General features: G+C 37.4%; 2 protein-coding genes across 3 annotated transcripts; both read left to right on the top strand.

Annotated features, from left to right (window-relative positions):
* The first annotated feature begins 64 nt into the window (after positions 1 to 64).
* On the top strand, positions 65 to 2175 carry LOC145032329 (uncharacterized). Of its 2 annotated transcripts, none has more exons than XM_078981101.1 (3): positions 65 to 290; positions 431 to 973; positions 1343 to 2175. In XM_078981101.1, exons 2-3 carry the CDS (start codon positions 437 to 439, stop codon positions 1982 to 1984), a joined length of 1179 nt encoding a protein of 392 aa, XP_078837227.1. In that variant the 5' UTR covers positions 65 to 290; positions 431 to 436; the 3' UTR covers positions 1985 to 2175. The 2 variants fall into 2 exon arrangements, with proteins under 2 accessions (XP_078837227.1, XP_078837226.1); XM_078981100.1 differs by having other exon boundaries at positions 65 to 294.
* Positions 2176 to 2309: 134 nt separating this feature from the next.
* LOC145032328 (Tetratricopeptide repeat (TPR)-like superfamily protein) lies at positions 2310 to 4644 on the top strand. The gene is made up of 2 exons (XM_078981098.1): positions 2310 to 3366; positions 3464 to 4644. The coding sequence occupies exons 1-2, from the start codon at positions 2431 to 2433 to the stop codon at positions 4505 to 4507; spliced, it is 1980 nt and encodes a 659-aa protein (XP_078837224.1). The 5' UTR covers positions 2310 to 2430; the 3' UTR covers positions 4508 to 4644.
* The last annotated feature ends 21210 nt before the right edge of the window (positions 4645 to 25854 follow it).

Below are 25854 nucleotides of genomic sequence, written 5' to 3'. Positions count from 1 at the left end.
ATGTTTCTATTACAAAAGTAGACAAAACCATTAAATGCACAGATGTTTTCCTAGTCTGTTGAATCACTTTTACCCTTCTTTAATGCCGGTTTCAAAACAAGATAGGGTTTTGACCGATTTATCTCAGAGTAAAAAAGGAAAGATTTTGATAAACACAGACGAAGAAGACAGTTGATTACTCGATGGGTAAAGTGAAAACTGAAGTATGTAGCAAACTTGCTTGACATGTGAAGAAAGAGAATAAATCCACTTGTGTCTCTTTTCGGCCCTAATCCCATACGCAACCAGAAGCAAGTAACAACTCCAGATCTACTTCAATTTCCCTTTTTAATAATAATTCCCATAATCTGATGTTGAATCATGAATCGTTTGTTTGAGTATTTTGATTCGGTAGATTCGAATTTCGAAACATCTGAGTAACGGATTGCAGGTTGAAATGGGGGCATCTGAGTCTGTACAAGTAACCGACGACGACGATGAAGAAATAGAAGAAGAAGAAGAAGAAAGAAACGATCATGGTCACAACGACACAATCAGATTACTTGGTGAAGAAGACAGTTTAATGAAGAAGGTCGTGGAACAAGAGCCGGAACTGTTACCCTGCCACGCATCTGCATCGCCGTTATCCCCTCAGCCGTCGTCTTTCGGCACTCCACGCCTTGCTCCATCCATCAAGGTGTGGGACCCTTGCAACGTCCTTTCTCCGCCGCCGCAGTTCACTCGGAGCTTCTCCGACGCGGTGGATGACGATAGAGCTATGACGGAGGTGTACTTGATATGCCAAGGTGAGTGCCATGTTAATTTAAGACCAGATTTGGTCGGTGGTCGTTGCCCTGAAGCTACACTGACGCCTAACGGGAAGAGACAAGCTAGAGCCTTAGCAGTGTTCTTGAAATCTCAGGGGATTCGATTCAATGCCGTTTACACTTCCCCTTTAGATCGCGCTCGATCGACAGCTCTTCCCATCTGTCAGGTACTCCATTACTTCATCTGCTTGATTCACAACTTATGCTCATTTGTAGGAATTCGCATCTTGATCCCATTTTTCGATAAGTTTAAGGAAGTAACCGATTGACTTGAGTAATGAGTGTATCTTCTTGAAGCTTCAAATTTCGTTCGATTGATAGATTCTTCAGAATCCTCAATTGAAGGTGATATTTTGATCACGAATCTTCTAACTGGCCCACCCTTGGTCAGCATTCCTGCAAAAGGGGAATATCAAATATGAATCTCGATTAATTGATTAACTTACAAATTGTTCTCAAGTTCCATCAAGTAATTTCCGTCGTAGATTTGGGTTTGTGGTTTTGCATCTTAATTTTCGTGTTCTGTTTGTTTTCAGGAGATGAATTTTTCCGAACACCTGATACAAGCATCGGAAGCCCTACAAGAGATGAGTCATGGACTATGGGAGGGATGCGTGAAGTCCGATGTATACACCCCTGAAGTGTCAGCCTTAATCGAGAGATTCCAGCCGGATTTTGCAGCCCCTTCCGGCGAATCACTCCGGCAGGTGGAATTCCGAATGCTCCAATTCCTAAACGGAACAGTAGTATGCTTGCCGGAAAAGCTCCGATCTGGTGGGTTTTCACCTCCAGATCATCAATATGGACTTCCATCACCCCGGTGGGATTTACTACAAAAGCCCAAACAAGTGTTGGCAAGGAGGAAGTCCGGGAAAAGCCGCCTGCAAATGGTGACAACCACCGGAGATCACGAGGCGGATGAAGAACAAAACCACCATCACCACCACCACCATGTGGGGGTGGGGATGAGTGGGAGAAGCAACAGCAACCACTGTGTGGCGGTTTTCAGTCACTCGATTCCTATCAAGTGTCTTTTGACAGGGGTTCTTGGTTGTAGCCCGGTGATGTCAAACAAGATGTGCATAGAAGATTCATCTGTGACACTACTCCAACATTCATGGAAAACAGGGTGGCAGATTAAAAGATTAAATGATACCTCCCACCTTCGGCTTCTGTAGTAGACTAGTACTAGTAGTTGGGCCTGGCGGCAGATATAGGGCCAACTCCGGCGGCAAGTCGGCGGAGGGTGGTGGGAAATGGGATGGTAGTCGCATTCTTTCAATTGTGTATTTGTGTAGCATCACACATGAAACAAACATTTATTTATGATTTTATGATTTATGATGATGGTTGGTTTGAGTTGTTTGTATGTATGTATACTTTAACATTTTGATTTGAAGGGATACTTTCATTACAATAGTTTGATTTGGAAAAAGTATGATTATATATATAGCAAAAAATAGTATATAAAGAGACTTTCTTGTCATGTGACACTTTATCTTCAAACTAAACAACATTATAAAGAGAAATTTGAAACTCTTTATAGCTTCTTCAAACTAGTTGTCTCTATCGTAGTTTGTAGAAAAAGAAGCGACCAGAAGGAAACCCGAAACCCGGGAAATGAATGAAGATAACCAAAGCAGCTATGGTCGCTGCTGCTTTGTCGGAGCTTACAATCAATAACTTCCCCCGCAGTAATCCTAACCTCGCTACTTTCTTCAACAAATACGTAGACACCACCAATGTCTGGTCATGGAATTCGGTCATTGCCGACCTTTCTCGCGCCGGTGAGTCTGTGGAGTCTCTTCTCGCCTTCTCCGCCATGCGAAAGCTATCTCTTACCCCAAACCGCTCCACTTTCCCTTGTACCATCAAATCATGTTCCGCTCTCTATGATCTTCACTCTGGAAAGCAGACCCACCAACAAGCTATTGTCTTTGGATTTCATAACGATCTTTTCGTCTCATCTGCTCTCATTGACATGTACTCGAAATGTGGTCACCTGGATGATGCACGCAACCTGTTCGATGAATCGCCTCTGAGAAATGTTGTTTCTTGGACTTCAATGATCACCGGGTATGTCCAAAACGGACTTCCCCATGAGGCTTTATCCCTTTTTAAAGACTTCCTGACTGAAGAAAGCATGAGTGACAACGAAGACGAGGTGTGCATCGATTCAGTTGCTATGGTTTCTGTCCTTGCCGCTTGTTCTAGCACTTCAAGTAAGATCATTACAGAGAGCGTCCATGGGGTCGTTGTCAAAAAGGGATTTGCAGAAAATACAAAAATTGGGAATACTCTGGTGGATGCTTATGCCAAATGTGGTCAGGTAGCTTTCAGTAGGAAGGCCTTTGATGAGATAAACGACAAGGATGTCACAACTTGGAACTCAATGATTGCAGTTTGTGCTCAAAATGGATTCTCTACAGAAGCACTCAAATTGTTTTCTAACATGGTGCAAGATCCAAATGTTAAATACAATGCTGTGACTTTGTCCACTGTTCTGTTGGCTTGTTCTCATTCAGGTGCTCTACAACTTGGAAAATGTATACATGATCAGGTACTTTAAACTACTTCTCCTCAAAACATATATGATAGATTAATAAATAAGCTCACAAATCACAACATACATGAAATACATAATCTTGTGTACGTAGGTCATAAAGATGTGTCTTGAAGAGGAAGTAATCGTGGGCACATCAATTGTGGACATGTACTGCAAATGTGGAAGAGTAATGACTGCAAAAAGAAGCTTTGACCGCATAAAGAACAAGAATGTAAAATCATGGACTGCAATGGTTGCAGGTTATGGGATGCATGGTTATGCTAAAGAAGCTTTAAACATGTTCTATGAAATGATTCGTGTTAAAATAGTCCCAAATCACATAACATTTGTGTCAGTTCTATCAGCATGTAGTCATGCAGGTATGGTTGATGAAGGGTGGCATTGGTTTCAAACCATGAAACATAAATATTCAATCGAGCCAGGTGTCGAGCACTACAGTTGCATGGTTGATCTTTTGGGGAGAGCGGGTTTTCTTGATAAAGCTTATGATCTGATCAAGAAAATGAAGGTAAAGCCTGATTTTGTTGTGTGGGGTTCACTTCTTGCTGCGTGTAGAATGCATAAGAATGTAGAGCTTGGAGAGATTTCAGCAAGACATCTTTTTGAGCTTGACCCTGAAAACTGTGGATATTATGTTCTACTTTGTAACATGTATGCTGATGCGGGAAGGTGGGAAGATGTGGAAAAGATGCGGGTTTATATGAAGAATCATGGGTTGAGTAAAACACCAGGGTTTAGTTTGGTTGAATTGAAAGGTAGGGTTCATGTGTTTTTGGTTGGGGATAAAGAGCATCCTGATCATGAGAAGATTTATTTGTATTTGGAAGAATTGATGATGAAGGTGCAAGAAGCTGGATATGTAGCGAATATGACATCTGTTTTACATGATATTGATAAGGAAGAGAAGGAAATGACATTGAAGATTCATAGTGAGAAGCTTGCTGTTGCTTATGCGATTATGAACTCGGTTCCTGGGACATGTATCCAGGTGATGAAGAACTTGAGGATTTGTGGTGATTGTCATGAGACTATAAAGTTGATAGCCAAGATTGTGGATCGTGAAATTGTTGTGAGAGATTCCAAGAGGTTTCATCATTTTAGTCATGGATTGTGTTCTTGTAAGGATTATTGGTAGATGGTGATACATTTGTGTCTAAACTCTAAAGTATTTAGATTCTAAAATTAATACTAAAAGAAGTGCAAAGTTTTGGGGATTGTTTTTCTTACGATATGGGGATTGGAGTAAGCTTTATTGGGAAGAGAAATGGAATTGGAAATTGAAAGACAAATTCAACTTTCAAAGAATCCTTTAAACTTTGAGACAAGTTACACAAAAATCACTCAAATTTATCACTTTTTAGGTTAAACCACAGAGTAATATTTTTTACTAATTTAAGGCTAAGGTATAGTTACCGACTACATAGCTTCCCTACATCTTTACTCCTTTTAATAAATATTCTATCACTTCACATCACCATTTTTATAAATAAAATAAGGGTCCATCTACTTAGACCACTTTTATATTATCAATATAAAGTGATTTCATCAACTATAAGGTTTTTTTTGCCTATTTATAAATAAAATAAGGATCCATCTACTTAGACCACTTTTATATTATCAATATAAAAGTGATTTCATCAACTATAAGGTTTTTTTGCCTAATGGTAAGAAGTAAATATTTTAAATGAGAGGTTATGGTTTAAGTTTTAATAAAAGATCTAAATTGTATTTTAGCTTAGTCATGGGTTTAGGTCTTGATAGGAGATATAAATGATATTTTAATAGTAGTTTAGTTTTGTTGTTAAAAAAAAAAAAGTCCATTATCATTACTTTATCTTTTTTCCTTAAATAGCCCTAATTATTACAAAATAATTATTTTTTATTAACTATCATTACACAATAATTTTATTATTTTTACCTATAAGGCTGATGGGAGTAGAGCGCTAAACATGCTCACTAGGAAAAGGAACATCGCCCGTAGCTCTTGCTAGGGAGTTCGCTACCTTGCTTTTGTTATGGCCTTAACGAGAGGATAAAGAAGGGATTGCTTGCATGTGATTGGTTGCTTCAATGTTGGTAGGAATCTCGACCCACCATTTTTAAAATTTCAATCCACAAAATTTCTTTAAAAAAACATTATTTTACCTTAAATTTCAATTTCAAATTTCAATCCAACCCCTATAAATTAATAGTACACCAGCAACGTCCATGAATATCATGAATCGAGTTTGCAGGCCGATGCTGAATCGGTCAGTGATTGTATTTATTGATGATATTTTGGTCTACTCCAATAGCAACACGAGAAACATTTGTGAGAGGTGTTGGAGACCTTGAGGAGGGAGAGATTTTATGCAAAATTCTCTCAATGTGAGTTTTGGTTGCGTAAGGTTCAGTTCCTAGGGCGCATTGTCAACCAGAAGGGTATCTGGTCGACCCATCCAAGATCGAGGTCGTGATGCGATGGGAGGTTTTGAGGACCGCATCTGAGATCCGGCGTTTCTTAGGCCTCGCAGGGTATTATCAAAGATTTATCCAAGATGCTAAGATTGCAGTGCCTTTGACCCGTTTGACAAAGAAGAATGGGACTTTTCGGTGGGCGCCTGATCAACAGTTGACTTTAAGACTCTAAGGCAGAGATTGTGTGAGACCCATATTCTCGTGCTTCCTGAGGGTTTGGATGATTTTGTGGTTTATTGTGATGCCTCTATTTTCGTGTTTAGGAGTCGTTCTTATGCATAGGGGTCACGTGATTGCTATGCTTTAAGACAGCTAAAGCCTCATGAGACGAATTATCCTACGCATGATTTGGAGTTGGGGGGCCGTCGTTTTTTCCCTCAAGATTTGGAGACACTATCTTTATAGGGTTCGATGTACTATCTTCACTGACCACAAGAGTTTGAGGTACTTGATGAACCATTCGAATATGAATATGTGGCAGCAGAGATGGTTATATGGTGAAGGATTATGATTGCGAGATCTTGTACCACCCTGGGAATGCCAATGTGGTTGTCGATGCTTTGATATGCAAGGCAGTGAGTTTTTTTATCCGATATATCTGCTTGAGGATGGATATCACATTGCCTTTGTTGGATTTGATCAAGAATGCTCGAGTGGAGGGATTGAAAAAGGAGAATTGGAAGGTCGAGTGGACCAGGGGGCAGATTCCCTTATTTATCAGAGACAGTCGAGGGTTGTTGACTCGGTGTGGCAGAGTTTAGGTTCTGGCATCAATTGGGGTGAGACAGACAGTTCTGGAGAGGTGCATAAGTCAAATTTTTCTATCCATCCAGGGGTCACGAAGATGTATATGGATATGAGGTTGAGCTGATGGTGGCCCTGTATGAAGAGGGGGATACCTTGGTTTGTTGAGTGGTGCTTGACTCGCAGGAAAGTCAAGGCAGAGCATTAGAGACCCCAAGACAAGATGCAACCCTTACCCATTCCCACGTGGAAGTGGTAAAAAATTACCATGGATTTCATCACAAATTTTCCAGGGACGACACGTGGTGTTGATTCTATGTGGGTCATGGTTAATAGATTGACCAAGAGTGTGTATTTCATATCGATTGGCGAGAGCATATCCGCAAAGAAGTTAGATCACATCTACATTTAGGAGGTGGTAGTTCGGCACGTGGTGCTAGTTTCGGACCGCGATGTTCGTTTCACCTCCATATTTTGGAGGAAGTTTCATGAGGAGTTAGGTACTCAGCTGCATTTTAGTACAACATACCATCCCTAGACTGATGGCCAAAATGAGCAGATGATTCAGGTGCTCGAAGGTATGCTCCGAGCTTGTGTGCTAGATTTTGGAAGGAGGTGGGATATTCGTCTTTTAATGAAAGGGTTCTCATACAACAACAATTATCATGCCAATATTGACTGACCGCCATTTGAGATGTTATATGGAAGAAGGTACATGACCCCGGTTTGTTAGGGGGAGGTCAGACATCGAGTCATGAGGAGTATAGAGGTTGTACTCAAAACTATTGAGTTAATTCAGTAGGTGCACGACATGTTACGAGTCGTGCAAAGCCGATAGAAAAGTTATGCAGATCGGTGACATTCGGACCTCGAGTTTCAGGTAGGAGACTTGGTGCTTCTGAAGGTGTCACCTTGGTATGCAGGGCGTATGCAATTTGGACCAAACCTTAATGTATAGGGTTTATGCACTATATAAGCACAATTATAGTCCCAAAACCTTTCCTATTAACAATCTCATTCCCAAAATCGACCCTCCTTGTAAACCCTAATCTATTTTGAGCTTTTTGAGTGAGTTGTGGGCTTTCTTGGTTATGAAGGAAGCTCATCAAGGAAGTGGCTTTGCTCACAAGACTTTGGATTCAACATTTCTCTTCATTGTGCACCATTTGGAGGTATAAAGCTCCAAACTTGGCTCATGTTTTTCTAGATCTTAGGTCTTTGTGAGTATGAGGTACTCCAAAGCCTTTAAGCCGTCCTTTTAGACATCTTAGGGGATTTTAAGTCATAAAAATGCAATCTTGGATCTTGATATGCCCCCATGCAGGTGTTATGGTGTAGAAAAGGATGGAACAAGTTAGGTTCCTTGTATTGGGCTCCTTGTAGCCACACAAAGGCATAAAGTTTGCAACTTTACGGCTTAGAGGTCTTAATAGGCTCATATATGGAGTTTAGACGTAAGGTCTTAAAGCATCGAGACCTTAACGGGAGTTTGGCTTTAGGGTGTGTACGTTGGGAGTAAATCCTAGTACGTTGCGCGTACTGCACCTTGATCTCAATTCTTTTTGCATCGATCACGTACATGGGGCGTGCGACCCAGTTTTAGCAATGAGCCATCCTTTTGGGCCTTGAATCATTAATGTTGGGATTTTCAGAATTTGGGCCGAATGGGATGGACAAATGATATTTTCCCCCTATTTTGGTTATGGGATGGGTTGGTCCCTCTATTATGGAATAAAAGCTATATTATTAATGAAGGTTATTTCCTTTGGGATATCTTTAGTGTAAGGAGCAGTATTAGCAACAGCTCGAGTATGTAGCACATTTATCTTCTTTGGAGGTGAATTTTCTCATTGTATCTATGGGTCGAAGTCACCAATGTCGGCCTATTTGTTGGATTAGTGTCTAAGCCCATAACTATTTTGGTATGTACTTGACCCGATTGCGAGCATGGTCATTTTGGGTTGCCTTCACCAAAGCAGCTTGATAGGATGATTTATGGAGAAAGAGATTAATTATGATTTATTAATATATTATATGAATAATATATTAAAAGAGAAATCATATTGTTTAATTAATATTATTAGTCAAGAATCAATGAGAATTAATTTTGTGGCTAAAAGACATTAATTAAATAAAGGGGACTGGAACTGTCAATTGTGTGATAGTTAAATATTGGGCTAATGGACTCCATAGAGGATGGAGTGGACGAAATCTATGGGGAAACCAATAAGAATTCGTCCAAGGCCTCTAAGGAGGGAGTCTATGGGTTGCTTAGGGCCTAAGCAGTCAGATTAGGGTTTCTTAGTTCAAAACCCTAATATCCTCACATATATAAGGACCCCTAGGGCACCAAAAACGTGCCTAAGCATTCCTTAGGGTTCTTAGGCATTTTTTGGTGCCTCGTTCTCTTCTCCTAAGTCATCCTCTTGCTTTTGGTGTTTGTGAGCCATTAGAGGTGTGACACTTGTGACACTGAGCTTTCAGAATTTAATTACAATGAGGAATTGAGGTTGTTATTGCTACATAACAATAAGGTAAGATCTAAACCCTAATTCATATGTTAATTCCATTATTGTATGTTATATCTAGGGTTTATGGCTTTGGATGATTATTGCATGTTCATTAGACAAACTAGATCCAAGGCTTTAGGGTTTGCATGTACACCATAAAAATGATGTAGTGCTCAAAACCCATCAGTGGTATCAGAGTCTAGGATGTTTGTTTGATGTATTTGATGCTTAATTGTTCATTGCTTGCTTGAAAATCATTTTTTGGGTTTTCTATCTGATGAACTCGACGAGTTCCATTGGGAACTCAACGAGTTCCAATGTGAACTCAATGAGTTTAGCTGTCAGATAGAAAGATTTTGCGGGATTTTGACCTGTTTTGGCTAAGGATAATTACCATAAATGTTTTTTTATTGATAAAATCCGATTTTTATTGATTTGGGGTGATTATCATTGCCAAAATAGAAGATAATTGTCAATTAATTAGATAATCACCGCCTTATATGATAAACTTGATTTATTTGATTGGATTATCTTGCCATAAAACTGAATTAGGTCAAATTTAGATAATTACCAATTATTTGATTAATTTAATTATTTGTAATTTGATCTTGATAGTTTTGAAAAGTTTCAAAACTTGCCCTCAAGTTTTTGAATTAAATTTTTTTGATTAAAAGTCTAATTTGAAATATTTAAATTCTAAATCCTAATGTTTTGAAATGTTTAAAAACTTGCCCTCAAGTTTTTTAATTAAAATTTTTTGATTAAAAGTTTAATTTTTTTGAAATTTTAAATTCTAAAACCCTAGTTTTGAAAAGTTCAAATTACACCCTTATGGTTTTATTAAGTTAATTAAAAGTATAATTAAAAGAGAGTTAATAAATCCATAATCATATGGTTTATATTTAATTAAAAGTGTAATTTATTAAATTAAACCACCTAGTATTTTAAAAGTGTAAAATACACCCTATACTATATATCAAGGTTCTAAAAAGCTCGCTATGGCGTGTCACGACTCCAAGGCTTGCATCTGTCGCCAAACTTTGCCAAAACGCCGCCTTAACTCATATATGTATATAAAAATGAAAAATAGCTGAAAATACATATAAAAATATTACTTATATAGAAAATTGCCGCCTTAAGTCACACTTTACAAATGCTGTGACTCGCTAAGGCTCGGAAAAGCTTGAGGCTTGACATTGCCGCCAAGCCACGCCTTACGTTATTTAGAACCTTGCTATATATAAGATTAAAAGTCTAATATTATAAGGGGGTATAAGTTTATGGCCTATAAAATGGTCGTTTAATGGGTGTCCACTCTCACCCACCGCTTCCTTGATTGGTGGAGGGTCGTTAGTCGAACGGGTAAGATAGGGCAAACCTTCTCCTCATTAAAAGTATAATGAATAACAAAGTAACTGAATGTTTTACAAAAATTCCCAGTCTTAGTTACTTTAGGCAAAAGTGAACTGATGCAATTCCATGAAATTACACTTTGTACCCTTGCTAAGAAGTTAGTGGAGCGTGTGTAGTTAACCGACACACTAATTGAGTTCTAAGCAAAGGTAGAAAATGGTGACTCGATGTTGGTCATTTTTTGATGGAGTGTGTATGGTTAACCGACACATCAAATAGGTGACTGTAACTTTAGGGGCACCATGTATACTTGCATGGTTATTCACACCCTGCTTTGTGATCCTCGGCATCCCAGTCACAAATCGAGGGGCATATCGAATTTAAACATGTCATTGAAAAGTTCAATGAATCTCAAAACATCTAGGAGTTTCCAATACATTTAAAAATTAAAACTTAACCTTCTTTTTCATGTTTCATGGCGGAAATTGGTAAATCGTCATTTACCTACCTTCAAATATTTTGCGAGTTGGATTACGGCATCCCTCTTCCAATTTGTATGATATTGTGTTGGGTCCTAACCTTAATATCTCATTTGGCCATTTTATTAAGGACTCAATCAACTAAACTTGAAATTTCTCCCGTTTATAGATGTCAAAGTCTGACAACTATGGTCTTCCTAAATTCGTTGAAAAAAGTTTTCCACATGAAGATGATGTTCTATGATTGGATTGTGGAAATGGAAATCATGCTTCACTACCTCCACCTTCTCCAATAATTCTTCGTGACCCACATGTTCGAAGACTTGAAAAGCTCAAGGTCACTCAAGCCTTATTGGAAAAAGACACGAAAATGGAAAGTAAGTATATGCTCATGTCTTGGATATGAAGTTACATATTGATACATTGGGAATGTTGGGCGTCGATGTCTCAAGGAAGTTGGTTGTTGACTTGGTTCTTTAATCGCTTCCCGAATCATATGGTGAGTTCGTGAGAGAGTATTATATGATGGACCACGACGCGACCCTTATTGCTTTGACTTATTTGCTTATTGCTGCTGAATCAGAAATGATTTGGCGCACTGGTCTAGCAAATTTGTCTGATAAATTAAATATCCTAACCTTCTATGGGAAATGGCAACATTGGAAGTCTAGAAAAGTTTTGTCTTTATAAGAGAAAGGTTGAGTTTGAGATAGTCTCGTGTACCATTCAAAAAGAATCCATATGTTTCTACTGCCAAAAGAAGAGGCATTAGTTACAAAGCTGCCCTCACTACCTAAGAGATCTAAGAGATGGGAGAGTCAAGATGTATGACTCTGCTTTAGTCAATATTCACTATGTAACTCTATTAAGTTCCTATTTGGATATTCTTAATACATGATGTGATAAGATTACATTTTGATGTTTTGAAGGATCGAAGAAAGGAAAGGAAACTTAAAGGAAGGAGCGAGTTGGGTCTGATCGCGAAGAAATGGATTACGATCTCATGGATTCAATGATCAGATCTTTGAGCTGCTTCTTAGAGTTATGGTAGATTGCTTAGGAATATGTAATAGCATAGTTTTCATTTGCATTGTAAGGATATATTTTTTCCGCAATAAAATAAATTTTGATTTTGTCTTATTTATATTTCCTTGCAATAGCAATTGTGAAAATTGATGTCTGTGTGTTTCTATTATAAGCAATATTAAGTGAATGCGACTCCTAGTTATGTTATTTATGGTAGTGTCGTGATTTTCTAAATAAGGAAAGATTCCCATCGCCCGAGTTTCAATTAGACAGAAGCTTGGAATCATATGATTTGAATCATGTGATGTATGGAAATCTTGGTACTTCAAAATTTTAAAGGCAAATTCCTTGACAAAGAGTCAAGTGAAGGACTAGGAGATCGATTTCACAATGTTGTGCACTAGTTAAGTCCACCATAAATAACAATAAGATTATTCGTCATAATTTACTAAAAGTCTAGTAAATATGATTGTGCTTGCAAGATTAAGTGTAATTCTGAATCATTGAAAAGTTTCAATGAATGGAAGAACGAATAAGAAGAATCAATTAGGCAGAAAGATAAAAATTTCTTCAATCTAAGAAGAAGGGAGAGTACTTTTGTATCATGTTTTATGATCGTCTTAAGAACCATATTACAATTCATCCTCTAAGGATACCTTAGTGCACTAGTATGGCTAAGAAGAGGAGTCAGGAATTGTCAAAATGGGTTAAGTCAATAAGATGAATCGTACTTCGTTCCAAAATCAAGTCTTAAGAGTCAAACTCCAAGATTGTGTCTTGAGTGATATAATCTTAAGTAGGAATGTCCTTACACTTGCACATTTTAGTAAGTTGTGATGTCTTGGATAAGACAAACCAACTAGTATCGAATTGTGTGCAGGTTTTAATAAAGATACACACTAACTCTTGAGTATTTGTTTGTCAAGAAATGTTTCTTGACAAGAGAATCTTATATGTTTAAAGGTCAGTGGGAGTCTAAATAATCTTGAAATTTTTCAAGAACTAATTAAGAGTAAACCTATTGTTAATCACTAGCACACGACTTAAGGTTTCTAGCCTATCGTGTTGACATATTCTTGTTTCAGTGCCATTCTAGTTTGGTCAACTATGCATATGAGTTCTATGAGTTCTCAATAGATTGCATAAGGCAAGCACTTTGATCAATGGAAATTACATTGAAAGGTATGGGTGAGTTTCCCAATAACTTGGAAGCAATAGTGGGACCCTTGGTGGCAAGAAATTAAGAATGGACAATTTCGATCCATAAGAGTTTGGATTTGTCACAATTATTGTCTTATGATTGTGGTTATGACAAATTCACATGGATAGGAACACATACACCATAAAATCTAAGTGACAAGGTTTCTCTCCTTCATGAAAATGATTGTGAGGAAACGCTTTCACCTAGAGATATTTTGAAGATAACATTATGTAATTTGCATTTCTCAAATTCGATTATGATTATGGCATACCTCTTCATAGTTCAAATTGTGGGAAATGGAAAATGGGTTTGAACATCGTAGACTTATTGTTATAAGTTCTAGAATTGTTTAAACACACATATCGGTTATCTAAGGAAAGGTGTATGAGTTTGAGAAGCTTAGATAAGGTCTTATCGAGGCATCTAGTATTAGAAATATGAACTTAATAAATTCAATAATCATTGTTTTCTAGAAGTTCAGGTGATTTCTAAATACATGTCAAAGCTAGTGGGAGCATAAGTGTTATGCTGGTAAGGAGATAATCATCATGTTAGTGGGAGCATGATTATTATTTTAAGTGTTGCAAGTTAGTAATATTAATTATAGAAAAAAAAATTCAATTTGCAAAAGTTGAAAAGTTCCTGCTATAATTAAGGGAGAGAATATTATACTTCATTTCAAAATCTAAAAGCTCAGATCGAGAGATTTTAATAAAATATAGTCAAATATATGAATTGTGTTCTCAAATTCGATTATGATCACAGAATCCCTCTTCATAGTTTGAATTGTGATAACATGGCAAATAGAGATATTGTAGCAAAAGACTGGTCAAGTATCACGTCTTTATGTAAGACATTATGAATCGCATCCCATATGCTTCAGGCATAGGATTGATTGCATATACTATAATATTCGTGTGTTCTAAAATTTTCCAAATACCTAGGGCATTAAAAGGAAAAAAGTATTGGAACCAAATATGACTAAAAGTGGTTAATCAACTGTCAAGAGGACAATCTAAGGTTCGCCAAGGATTGGTTGCTTATGAGCAGTTAGAAGTATAGTAATGTAAGGATCATACTGTGATTATTATTATTAGACATGATTCTATTAATAATGAGTTGCCATATGGCAAATACGGAAATGTTTCCATGTTGGGAGTTGGACGTTAAGAATCTATATGTCTAGATTATAAATTTTTATGCAAGAAGAATGTTCAAAGGAATGTACTTTGAATGCGAGACTTCATATCTATGGAGTTGTCTTGAAACAATCTCTGATAGATGACTTTGTAATTTCATTGACAAAGTCTTTGTGACTTTGGCTCTATGACATTACGAAAGGATCGTTGCATAAAATGTTAGAATCTAACATATTCTATAAGTGGCGAGAATTGGGTATTCTTACACTTGTGGTAAGGATTGGGAATTGTGAAATGAGTGTGATTGGAAATGTTATTCAATTATATTCTTTCACTGAGTAAAGACCATAGGTAACATAGTGTGCATGCTGAGAGCATGGGACAACTGTTGTTATAATTCAAGTAATAAGTTGATTAACCGAAACATTAAACAATGAATAATGTGTAATCAATATGGTGATTAAATAAAAGGAGTTTTATTTATACTCAAAAGTTTGGGGTTATATTGGATTCGATTATTATTGTGTTTCACTTTGCATGTTTTGACTTCCTGAATAATAAGATTATTCGAACGTTCCACAATCGTTCATACTTTGGGAGTAGGTATGAAAGAAGATTGTCATGAACTGGTTTGTAGATTGTCTAAAGTGTATTATACATAGCAAAGGTTTGCTACAACGTTCATGAGTGCTTATGAATATGATTTGCGTATTGGATTAAGCCCACACTCACTTGGATCGCTTCATGGATTTTATCATGAGTGATTGGTGAGACGATAATATCTTATATTCTTGAAACCGAGATGTGTGAGTTGTATCTTGCGAGTCGGTTGCACATTGATAATATGTAAACGCACCAGTAACTTGGTGTTATAAAACGTAGTGTTGTGTGTGATTCGGTGAGTGAGTACAAGAGAGCATTTAGTCGAAGGACTCGACGAGTTCATAGGACTCGACGAGTACATGAGCAGACTCGACGAGTCTAAGGCAATCTCCCAAGTTTTGAAGATAGGCTTTCTAATTAAACATGCTTTGAATCCAAGACTTCTAGGCTTTCTAATCTCGACGAGTCTAAGGCAATCTCCTCTCTCCTAAATCAACTTTCCTATGTGCGCATGCAAAACCCTATTGCTCGGATCTAGGCTTTCTAATTAAACATGCTTTGAATCCAAGACTTCTAATGGCTAATTAGGTTAAATAACAACATTGAAATAGATCTAGAATCATACCTTTGAGTTCCTTGTTGATCTTGTTGTCTTGGAGCTTCTAGAGTCACAAATGTCACTCCTCTAATGGCTTACAAACACCAATAGCAAGCAAGATGATTTAGGAGAGAGGAGAGGGGTGGAATTCGGCCAGAGGTTCCTTGCTTTAGGTTGTGTGTCGAATTCCCTCACCCCTAGGGTCTATTTATACTTGTAGACTCCTTAAGGGTTACCACCTAAACCCTAATTGGATAATCTTCTCTTAAGGCTATCCAAATCCATTCCATAGATAACCCTATGGACGATTTTGGCTTATCCAAGCCCTAGAAATCGTCTATCCTATCTAGGATAAGGATTTACAGTCTAAAGTGTAACTATCAAACAATTGACAGTTTATACCCTCTTATTTAATTAATCTCTTTAAGTCACCAAATTAATACCAATTAATTTATGACTTATATTAATCAAATAGCCATATATTATTCCTTATAATATTTACTCTCTCTTAACAAATCATCCTTCAAGTTGCTATGGTGAAGGCAACTCAAAAGGACCATGCACAACCGGATATAGTTATAGCCTTAGACACTATTCCAACAAGAGGATCACCGGAGCAGCAGTCGGACATCTGTCGATCAATTTTTCAGCAGTCAGCCTTGCGAGGTGAGTTACCTTCTAGTAGGGGTGGGTCTACGGCACCAATGTCGCCCCACTAGTAGGATATATTATGGGTGAGATGGTTATCTTTGTGATAATTGTCTGGTTGCTATATCTGTGTTGAGTATGTGTTAGTAATGGTAGGGGGTGCTAGCCCCTAGTTACCGGTTGAAAGATACCGAAGGGGTGGACAAAACCCATGCATGTATAGTTGTATGCTTATGATATGCCATTATGTGACTTAGTATGCCTATGTATGTTATCATGAAACCAATATGTTATGACATGTAATATATGATAGGGGTAGGGGTGAAATAGTCCCCAGATACCGGTTGAAAGATACCGAAGGGGAGAGTAGCTCCCGGTTACCGGTTGAAAGATACCGAATAGAGATGATAGTTCCTGGCTACTAGTTGAAAGATACCGAAGGGGAGGGTAGCTCCCGGTTACCGATTGAAAGTTACCGAAGGGGAGGGTAGCTCCCGGTTACCGGTTGAAAGATACCGAAGGGGAGGGTAACTACCGGTTACTGGTTGAAAGATACCGATGACTATATGTTATGGGTATGGTGGGGGACACATTAAGTTTCGTGCTTACAGTTTCAATTTTGGTTTCAGGTACCACTTCGTCTAAGGGGAAAGAGCCGGCGGTGTAGCAACGCATCACACACACATGTTTTTCGCATGTATTTTCCTGGGAGTCTACTCTGAATTATTTTACTTTTGGACAAAATGGTTTTTATGTTGACATGTTTTGGATTATTGACATATTGATTTTGACATGAGATATCATTATGAACGTTTTTATATCGATGGTTTTTATGTTATAATCTATTTAAAAACGAAATTTTTGGCCTTGAATTTTAGGATTTTACAAGTTGGTATCAGAGCCCTGGTTTGAGGGATTCGGACACACCCTCGGGAGTGTCTGGACTCAAACCGTGGGGCTAAAGGATTTTTTTCTAAAGAAATGATTTTCTAAATCTAAGAAAAAGAGTTTGAGAAAGAACAAGGTGTGTGATGCGTGCGACCATCCGAGCTCAATTAAGTTTTCCCCAAGATACCCATACTTGTTATGATATGTTATGTGTATGATTTGTTTAGGATCGTTCCATGTGAACGGTATACCAGTTCAGGTGTTGTTTGATTTGGGTGCTACCCAATCGTTTGTTTCTCTTGCGCTTAGGAAGAAGTTTCCTGAGTCTTCAGGCATGTTGGATTGCCCTCTAGAGGTCAAGATTGCGGACGATCGGTCTGTGCGAGCATTAGAGGTCTTCCGGGGTTGTGTTTTGAGGTTGTTCGAAGAGCGTTATCTAGTGGATTTGGTTCCCATACCGTCGAGGTGGAACAAGGTTATTATTGGTATGGATTGGCTAAGTCCCAACGGGGCAGTGATTGATTGCGTGCAACAGTTGGTTTGGATCAGGACCCCAGGTGGGGGAGAGCTGGTGATTCAAGGCGAGAGGCCACAACGAGGACCAACTTTATGTTCGGCAGCGAGGACTAAGCGCTACCTTCAGCAGGGCCGCGCAGGATACGCCGCCTATGTTACGGACACCTAGTAGGCGGGAGGGGCGACAGTGAGTGATGTGCCAATAGTGCGAGATTTTTCGGATGTATTCCCCGAGGAGTTTCCCAGGATACCTCCGGAGATTCAGGTGGAGTATGTTTATGGAAAGTGTACTTTTATACAAATAATATGTTTACAGAAAGTGTAATTTTATAGCAAAAGTATGTTTACAAAGAGTGTACTTTATATACAAAAGTATGTTTACGAAAAGTGTACTTTTATACTAAAAGTTTGTTTATAAAGAGTGTAATTTAATACCAAAAGTATGTTTACGAAAAGTGTACTTTTATACCAAAAGTATGTTTACAAATAGTGTACTTTTATACAAAAGTATGTTTACGAAATGTGTACTTTTATGCCAAAAGTATATTTACGGAAAGTGTACTTTTATACCAAGAGTATGTTTATGGAAAGTGTACTTTTATACCAAAAGTATGTTTACAAAGAGTGTACTTTTTATACAAAAGTATGTTTACAAAATGTGTACTTTTATACCAAAAGTATGTTTACGGAAAGTGTATTTTTATACCAAAAGTTTGTTTACAAAGAGTGTACTTTAATATAAATGTATGTTCACTGAGAGTGTACTTTTATACCAAAAGTATGTTTGCGGAAAGTGTACTTTTACACCAAAAGTATGTTTACAAAGAGTGTACTTTTATACAAAAGTATGTTTACGAAATGTGTACTTTTATACCAAAAGTATGTTTACAAAGAGTGTACTTTTATACCCAAAGTATGTTTGATACATATGTGCTTTCTTGAGCGAAAGTGTGTTTGTTATAAGTGTACTTTCTTGATTGAAAGTATGTTTTACTATATATGAGTGTTAATTTAACTTATGTAATTGTTTGCTTAAGGCGTGTCTATCAAGGTTACAGTCAGTTCCCATAATTGTGTTGCTGACTAGTTGTTGCCCCTCATGATGCTTCATCAGACGTCGTAATGTTTAGACAGTTATCACCCGTGACTTGACCGTCGATGGTTGTAGCTAGCAACCGCAGGTGGGGGTGTCAGCTTGTATAGATCTATACATAAATTTCCCTCTCACTTAAGATTTAACGATTATGGGGAACGGTCTTGGCTAAGTATGTAACAGCCGGATTTTTATCAGGTATCTTGTTTATTGTATTTTGTTGGTTTGTGAGGGGGACTCGGCGAGTTGGAGCTCAGACTCGCCGAGTAGGGATGCGGATTTGGACGCGGGATCGCGCCTGGACTCGACGAGTCCAGGATATGGACTCGGCGAGTCAGCACTGTGTAATGAGACCCTAATTTCTCGGGTTTGAGACTTATTTAAAGGGCCTAATGGCCGTCATTTGTGCTCACCAGCCCCTTGAGTGAACCCTAATCGAGTGTGAGCATTTGGAGCTAAGTAGGAGGCCATTATTGACCTTGGAGGTGCCATTGTTGCAAGGAAGGAGAAGAGCTAGCCAAGGGAAAGCAAGAAGGAGCCACTTCTGTGGGTTTGGAGTCCAGAGCATCACTTTTGTGGTAATAAATCCGAATTACCTTCTTGTTTGTTGTTGTTTATCTAGATTTAGGGTTTGTTGAACCCTTTTATGGCAATATTTAGTGTCCTTTTGGTCCCTTATGAGGTTGGAACCATAGATCTGAACCCTTAGAGGTCCAGAGTGTCCCTTTACCCAAGCTTTTTGGGAATCAATGGAGGCTTTGGATTGGAATCCTCATGCCTTAGGTCAAAAACTCCATTATTGAGCTATAGGGTGTGTTATGAGTACCAAGTTAGGAGCTTTACGTGATGAATCAATCGAGGGAGGCCAGATCTATAGTTTTTGGAAGCAGATCTGACCTTAGAAGCGAGTTGGAGTGGTTGCATGGCATGGACTCGCCGAGTCTGTTCATCCGACTCGGCGAGTAGCTTGAAGATTGCCTTGGGACTGTTCAGCGAGTGGTCCAATCGAGTCATGGGTAGACTCAGTGAGTCAGGGTGAGTTGGAAAGGGATGACGAGTGGACTGAGTCAAACTTGGACTCGCCGAGTTGTCCTTGAGACTCGGCGAGTTGAGTCGGGGTGGCCCCGCGATTCATTCAGGTGAAACTCATCGAGTAAAGGGGGGGGGGGATACTCGACGTGTAGTAAGAGGATTTCAGAGGGTTGGTGAAAACGTCTAGACTCGCCGAGTCGCCATGGTACTCGTCGAGTCCGGTCAGAGTTGACCGTTGACCGTTGACCTGAGTTGACCTGTGTTGACTTCTTATAGATAGTCAACCTTAGAGATATAAAGTGTTAATTAGAAACATATAATGTTATAGGAGGATTAGAGCTCGGAGGATCGAGCACGAGGGATTTCCAGGATTCGTGAGATACCGAGATACGCGAGGTGAGTCTTCTCACTATACTATATTACCTTGAGTAGGTAACCAGAGTTATGTGATAGAGTATTTGTATGCTATGTATGTTATGTGTTGTACTGCATTATTTCTATGTGATTTATGTACTGCATGGTTATCAGAGCTAGAACCTGAGGGTTCACAGAGTTTGGGTGCACGGACCCACAGAGTTATAGCCTCGAGTGGCTAATATGTGTTATATGTGGTATTTTGGGGAACTCAATAAGCCTTGTGCTTGCAGTGTTTGATGTTATTGTTTCAGGTACTAGTGACGACCGCGGGAAGGCGCCGGCTTGATCCGTACACACACACTCGAAGTTTTTACATTGTGATCTTGGGATTTTGTATTAATCTATATTGGATAATTAATATGGTTGTTTGATGAATATTAATCGAATTATGTTTTATAAGAAAATCGAAAAATTTGTTTTGAAATTTACAGTGTTACAAAGTATTAAACTTAGATGATGAATATGTCTCATTTAACCACTACTTGCATAGCCTTAACCGTTGTAGTCTTAACTTTTAAGATTTTAGGTGATTAGACAAATGTTTCATTGTGTAAGTATATTAATATATATAATTATAATGTTTAATTATCTTTTAAAAATTAAACGTGTAGCATAACAACATTTTATGAAAATGATACATTCTTAAACACACAGAGTAACGACATCGTATAATAATTAAAGATATTATACGAGCAAAGTAACGACAATGCATAATATAATTTTATATTATGTGGGCATAGTAACGGTAGTGTTTACTAAATTTTATATATGTAAACGACTGTTTTAAACGGTAAATTGTTATAACAATTATGTAACTAAATTATATAAGCGATATAAACAATTTACGAGTTATATAGACAAATAATATAAAACATGTATCCCCCCCCCCCCCCCCCCCGAAGAATGATAAAAAGTTTAAAATGGGGTCGTGAAACTCACCTTAGTAGCATGATTTTATAGAATCTAACTAGAAATGGTTAGCAGTTCGTGATCGTCGACCTCGGGATGCGAAATGGCTTCAACAAACGAGAGAGAGAAGAGATTTTGATGTCCGGAAGGTTAGAGTCGAAATAACTATTTATAGGCTGATTTTTGGCCTCTCACTAGGACTAACAATTGGGTTGGGTTCGGGTTGGTGGGTCAGAAATATAAACTCAACCCAACCCATATAATATATGGGTTGACGGGTTGGTGGGTCACGGATTGGTGGGTTGGAGACTTCAACCCAACCTAACCCGTTTAATAAATAAGCAACACATTTTAAGAATGAATATTTTTTCAACATAAATTCATAAAATGATTAAAATAATTAACATAAAAATAAGCTTTCAACATAAATTCATAAAGTCGATAACATCCAAATAAAAATGAAAAATGAAAACATTCATAGAAAGTGGATGTGTTCTTCGTTCGTGACTCGTGAAAATAACGACATGTATTTTTTCTTTTTCTGAATAATGAACCGCAAATACAGATTAGTCACATATAAATACAGAAGAAATACAGTAATACGAAATATTACGGATACGGAAAAAATCAAATTTCATTAATAATTAAATATCATTTTTTTAAATGTAATGTATATATATATATATATATATATATATATATATATATATATATATATATATACGGGTTGGCGGGTCAAACAAATGACCCAACCCAACCAATGAAATAAACGGGCTGGTGGGTTGGCGGGTTGACGGGTTAGCTGGTCAAAAATCTTAACCCAAACCCGTCTATTTTCGGGTTGGGTCAGTGTTGGGTTACGGGTTGGATCGAGAGTTGCCACCCCTACTTCTCACGTCGTGAGCCATGACAAGAGTCATCCCATAGTATTCCCACGTGTTTTCTAGGCTCGATTAGTGTATCTTTGACTCCTCACGTCGTGAGCCTTAAACGTAGACTTTCCATGTGTCTTCTAGGCTTGAAAAGTGGCTATTTGACTCCTCACATCGTGAGAAATGATGCTCACGTCGTGAATTCAGTCAGATTAGGGTTTTCTGACACGCGTCATACTCTCAGATAGTTGTATCTTCGGAAGGTCATAACTTTTGCATACGAACTCCGTATTTGATGTTCTTTATATCCACACGTAGGTATTTACGAGCACTACAACTCTCTTTTAGACTCCAATAGCTAATTATAAGTCTATTTTAAATTCATATTGTTATAGATATTTATAGTGTTGGAGTTTATCATAACTTGTTCACGCGAAGTCAGATTTATACGTTCCCTAAATTTTAGTAATCGTATGGGCGTATACTTTGAGTTGTATCATAAAATATGTATGATAATCCATAATTGTGTTAGAATTTATCATGAACTACATACTAAGTTTATCACATTACTAGTTTAACAAAATCACATTACTTGATTGGCATAATCACATGTGATTGTTATTGACCTATTTTGATTGGTGTTACACATAGCACCTTTATTGATTATGATATATGTATGGCTCACGGTTATGTATGGCATGTATGGATCAGTTGATATGTATGGTATGTGGTATTTGGGGAACTCACTAAGTTTCGTGCTTACAGTTTCAATTTTGGTTTCAGGGACCTCCGGTTTTCAAATAAAGGAGCTCGAGACGATCACAGCGTATATACCTATGTTTTCTGCAATATGTGATTTATGGGAATGAACTCTGATAAATGTTTTATTTAAAATGCTTTTCAATGTGTGAACAAAGTTACAATAGTATTTTAGTTAAATCAAAAATGAAATTTTACCCTTAAATTTTGGGATGTTACATTAGAGGTTGGTGATGGCGGAGACGATGGGGCGATGATAACCCTAATCGGAGTTGGATCTGCAATGGTGGTCTCCCCCCTTCCGATTGTTCGTCGATAGATTGAGTGATAGATCGTCTCTTCCAACGGCGATGCTAGATCGACTCCTCCGACGAGTTTACTAGATCGTCTCCTCCGACGACAAAAGCTAGGGCATAAAGGTGGAGAGTTTGATGTCTCTGATATGTGAAAATGGAGGTCCAATGAGAAGGGATGACGCTCCAGATCTTCGAAATCCATGTTTAGGTCTTGTTGCAGGTTTTCTAAGCATGAGAGAGAGAGAGAGAGAGAGAAAAAAAAAGGTATTTTATTTTTGTTTTATTTTTAATAGTTTTTTAATTGTTATAATAAAACAAAAATGGATAATAAAATAACAAGGGACAAAATCATCAATACGAAAAAGTTCAAACCAAATTGGACCAAACTCGCAACAAAATCAAACTATTGGACCACCATTGCGAGTCAAACTTTTTTTTTTTTACCAAACTTGCTAGTTTTGATATACCATAGAGATCAATCTTGCAATTTTGTCAATTTCAAATTCATAACTTAATTTTATAAAAATTTCAAATCCATAAGCTTAATTTCATAAAATTTTAAATCCATAACTTAATTTTATAATATTTCAAATCCATAAACTAAAATTCATAAAATTTAAAATCCATAAATTTGTTTTTATTTTATTTTAAATCTATTATTTCAATTGCATAAAAATTAATCTTAAATATAGAGTTTTAATATTTAAGATCAATTTTTTGTGATGTATGATATAGATGTGAGCATTTGGACCGGATCGGACCGGACCGGCTCTTGGACCGGACCGGTTATGGAGAATTTTGTGGACCATGAACCGGGCCAGATGAGACATGTTCGTGTCCGTGTCCGTGTCCGGGTCAAGGTCCGGGTTTTCCGGTTTTTGGATCCGTTTGGACCGGTATAACTTTAATTGCATAGAGTATAAGTAATCTACATTGATGTATAATATTATAACTTGCAAAATTAATACGTTTCCATTTCATGCATAACTAATCTACATTGATGTATAATATTATAACTTGCAAAAATTAATTTTCCAAATAAAAAAAACTAACATATAAATTAAGTTCACCAATAAAAGTTATACAATTTTAAGACAAACATACAAAAGTATTACCGTAACAAAAAAATCATAGTTTAAACTTTAAAATCAATCAAACTAACAAATTTCATAAACTCATAATCTAATCTTCCACTCAAAAGCGGAATCTTTTTAGCTTTGATAGCTCTACTTTGAAGGATTGTAACCCAGTGAATATAATACCAAAATAAACCAAATTATAGTCTAAATTCATCTACAAACTATAAACTAAATTTTGGAAAAAACTGGAGGTCAATCCGACTTAAAACGAATGAGTTATAGGTGTTTAAAAAGCATCACAAATTACATTCTAAACCCGGTAAAAACCGGACTGAACCGGAAAAAAAACCGGACCGGACCGGATAGAAATCTTAGAACCGAGAACCGGCCCGAGGGTCCAAAAAAACGGTCCGGTCCAGTTCGGTTCAGCCCGGTTCACCGGTCCAAATGCTCACCGGTAGTATGATATTCTAAATCCATATTTTATCTAGTAATTATTAAGAGGGTTTAAATTAAGACATACAATTAAATTAAAAAGTAATTTCAAATTATAATACTACTGGTTTAAATCGGGACATAAATAAAATTAAAAAGTAATTTCAAGTTATAACCCTATCCAAACCGATGATATTATTGTAAATCAAAAATATTTTAAATAATCATATACATCATATGGAATACAATAAATAGTTTGAAACTTGTTATTCAATAACAAAACCTATATCATTTGCATAATTATATCATAACTGAAATTAATTATTCAAACCTGTATATTTTGTTATCATATTGTAGATTATTGCATTCCATTTGGTATGAGTGAATGTGACTATTCAACACAAAATTTGAGTTTGCCCATAAGTTCCTATGGAATTGGAAAAAGAAAAGAAAAGAGGTGGGAGGTCTATAACGAAATCGCATGAAGTTAGGGGTCCAAATATAACAAAAAATGGATACGCCATTTGGCCCCCTCTAAACGCAATGCATTGCTAGCTATCATGCAGATATAGAGAGAGAGCAGAGCAGAAACGGAGCGCAGCCGGTTGCGTCATGATCGATGCATTCCTCCACGAAAATAGGAATCCAAGCATATGCATCGGAGAAGATCTTTCCTGCTTACTCTCTCTCTCGTAGCTAATTTCCTCGATTGTTCGCACGTATGCCATAAACCCTTTTTTTACACAAACCCTCTATTTTGAGTTGCATTTCTATAAAATCTGGAGGTCATTTGGTGATTCATTGATTACTCAACCCACAAGAAGTTTGAAAAGCGTCTCCTTTATTACCTACCGTGCTAGTATTCTCTTGTTCATATAATTAGGGTATTTCCATTTACAACTCTCTTCATTAAGCATATTTAGCTTGGCTTCGAGAGTATTTATTACCAGGTTAATGTCTTATTGAGTTGTGTATTTTCGGATTACACTTCCCAAATGCTATTCATTTCTGTTCTTTTATATCATTATGAATCTAATCTGTTCTCGGTTATATGATATGTAGCATCTAGGGTAGAATTAATGTGCGTATACATACATATCAACGATCTATTCTTCCTGTACATGGATCTGAAATATACTGATGATCCCCCTTTTTCCACTAGCATGATCGTAACACTTGAATTCTATCCATTAGCTAAATGCTTTGTTTTATGATGATCCTGATTCTGACGGAGGGGATTTGATTCATGCTGAAACCTAATGTCATTGGTTAGCATTATCTCATGGGCTAAAGATGTCCTTACAAGTTTCAAGGCAGCTATTCTTCTATATTTATGAAAGTGTAATTGTTGACTCTGGAGACTGTATGTGGGCCCAGATGGGTGTCCAGAGCCCCATCCCTGGAAACTCAAATTGAAGTAAAGTTGGT

This window comes from Lactuca saligna, chromosome 2 (genome assembly GCF_052625555.1).
Source record: "Lactuca saligna cultivar CGN05327 chromosome 2, ASM5262555v1, whole genome shotgun sequence".
Taxonomy (NCBI): domain Eukaryota; kingdom Viridiplantae; phylum Streptophyta; class Magnoliopsida; order Asterales; family Asteraceae; genus Lactuca; species Lactuca saligna.
Note: the sequence above shows the minus strand (reverse complement) of the source record. Positions and strands in the feature narration are given on the sequence as shown.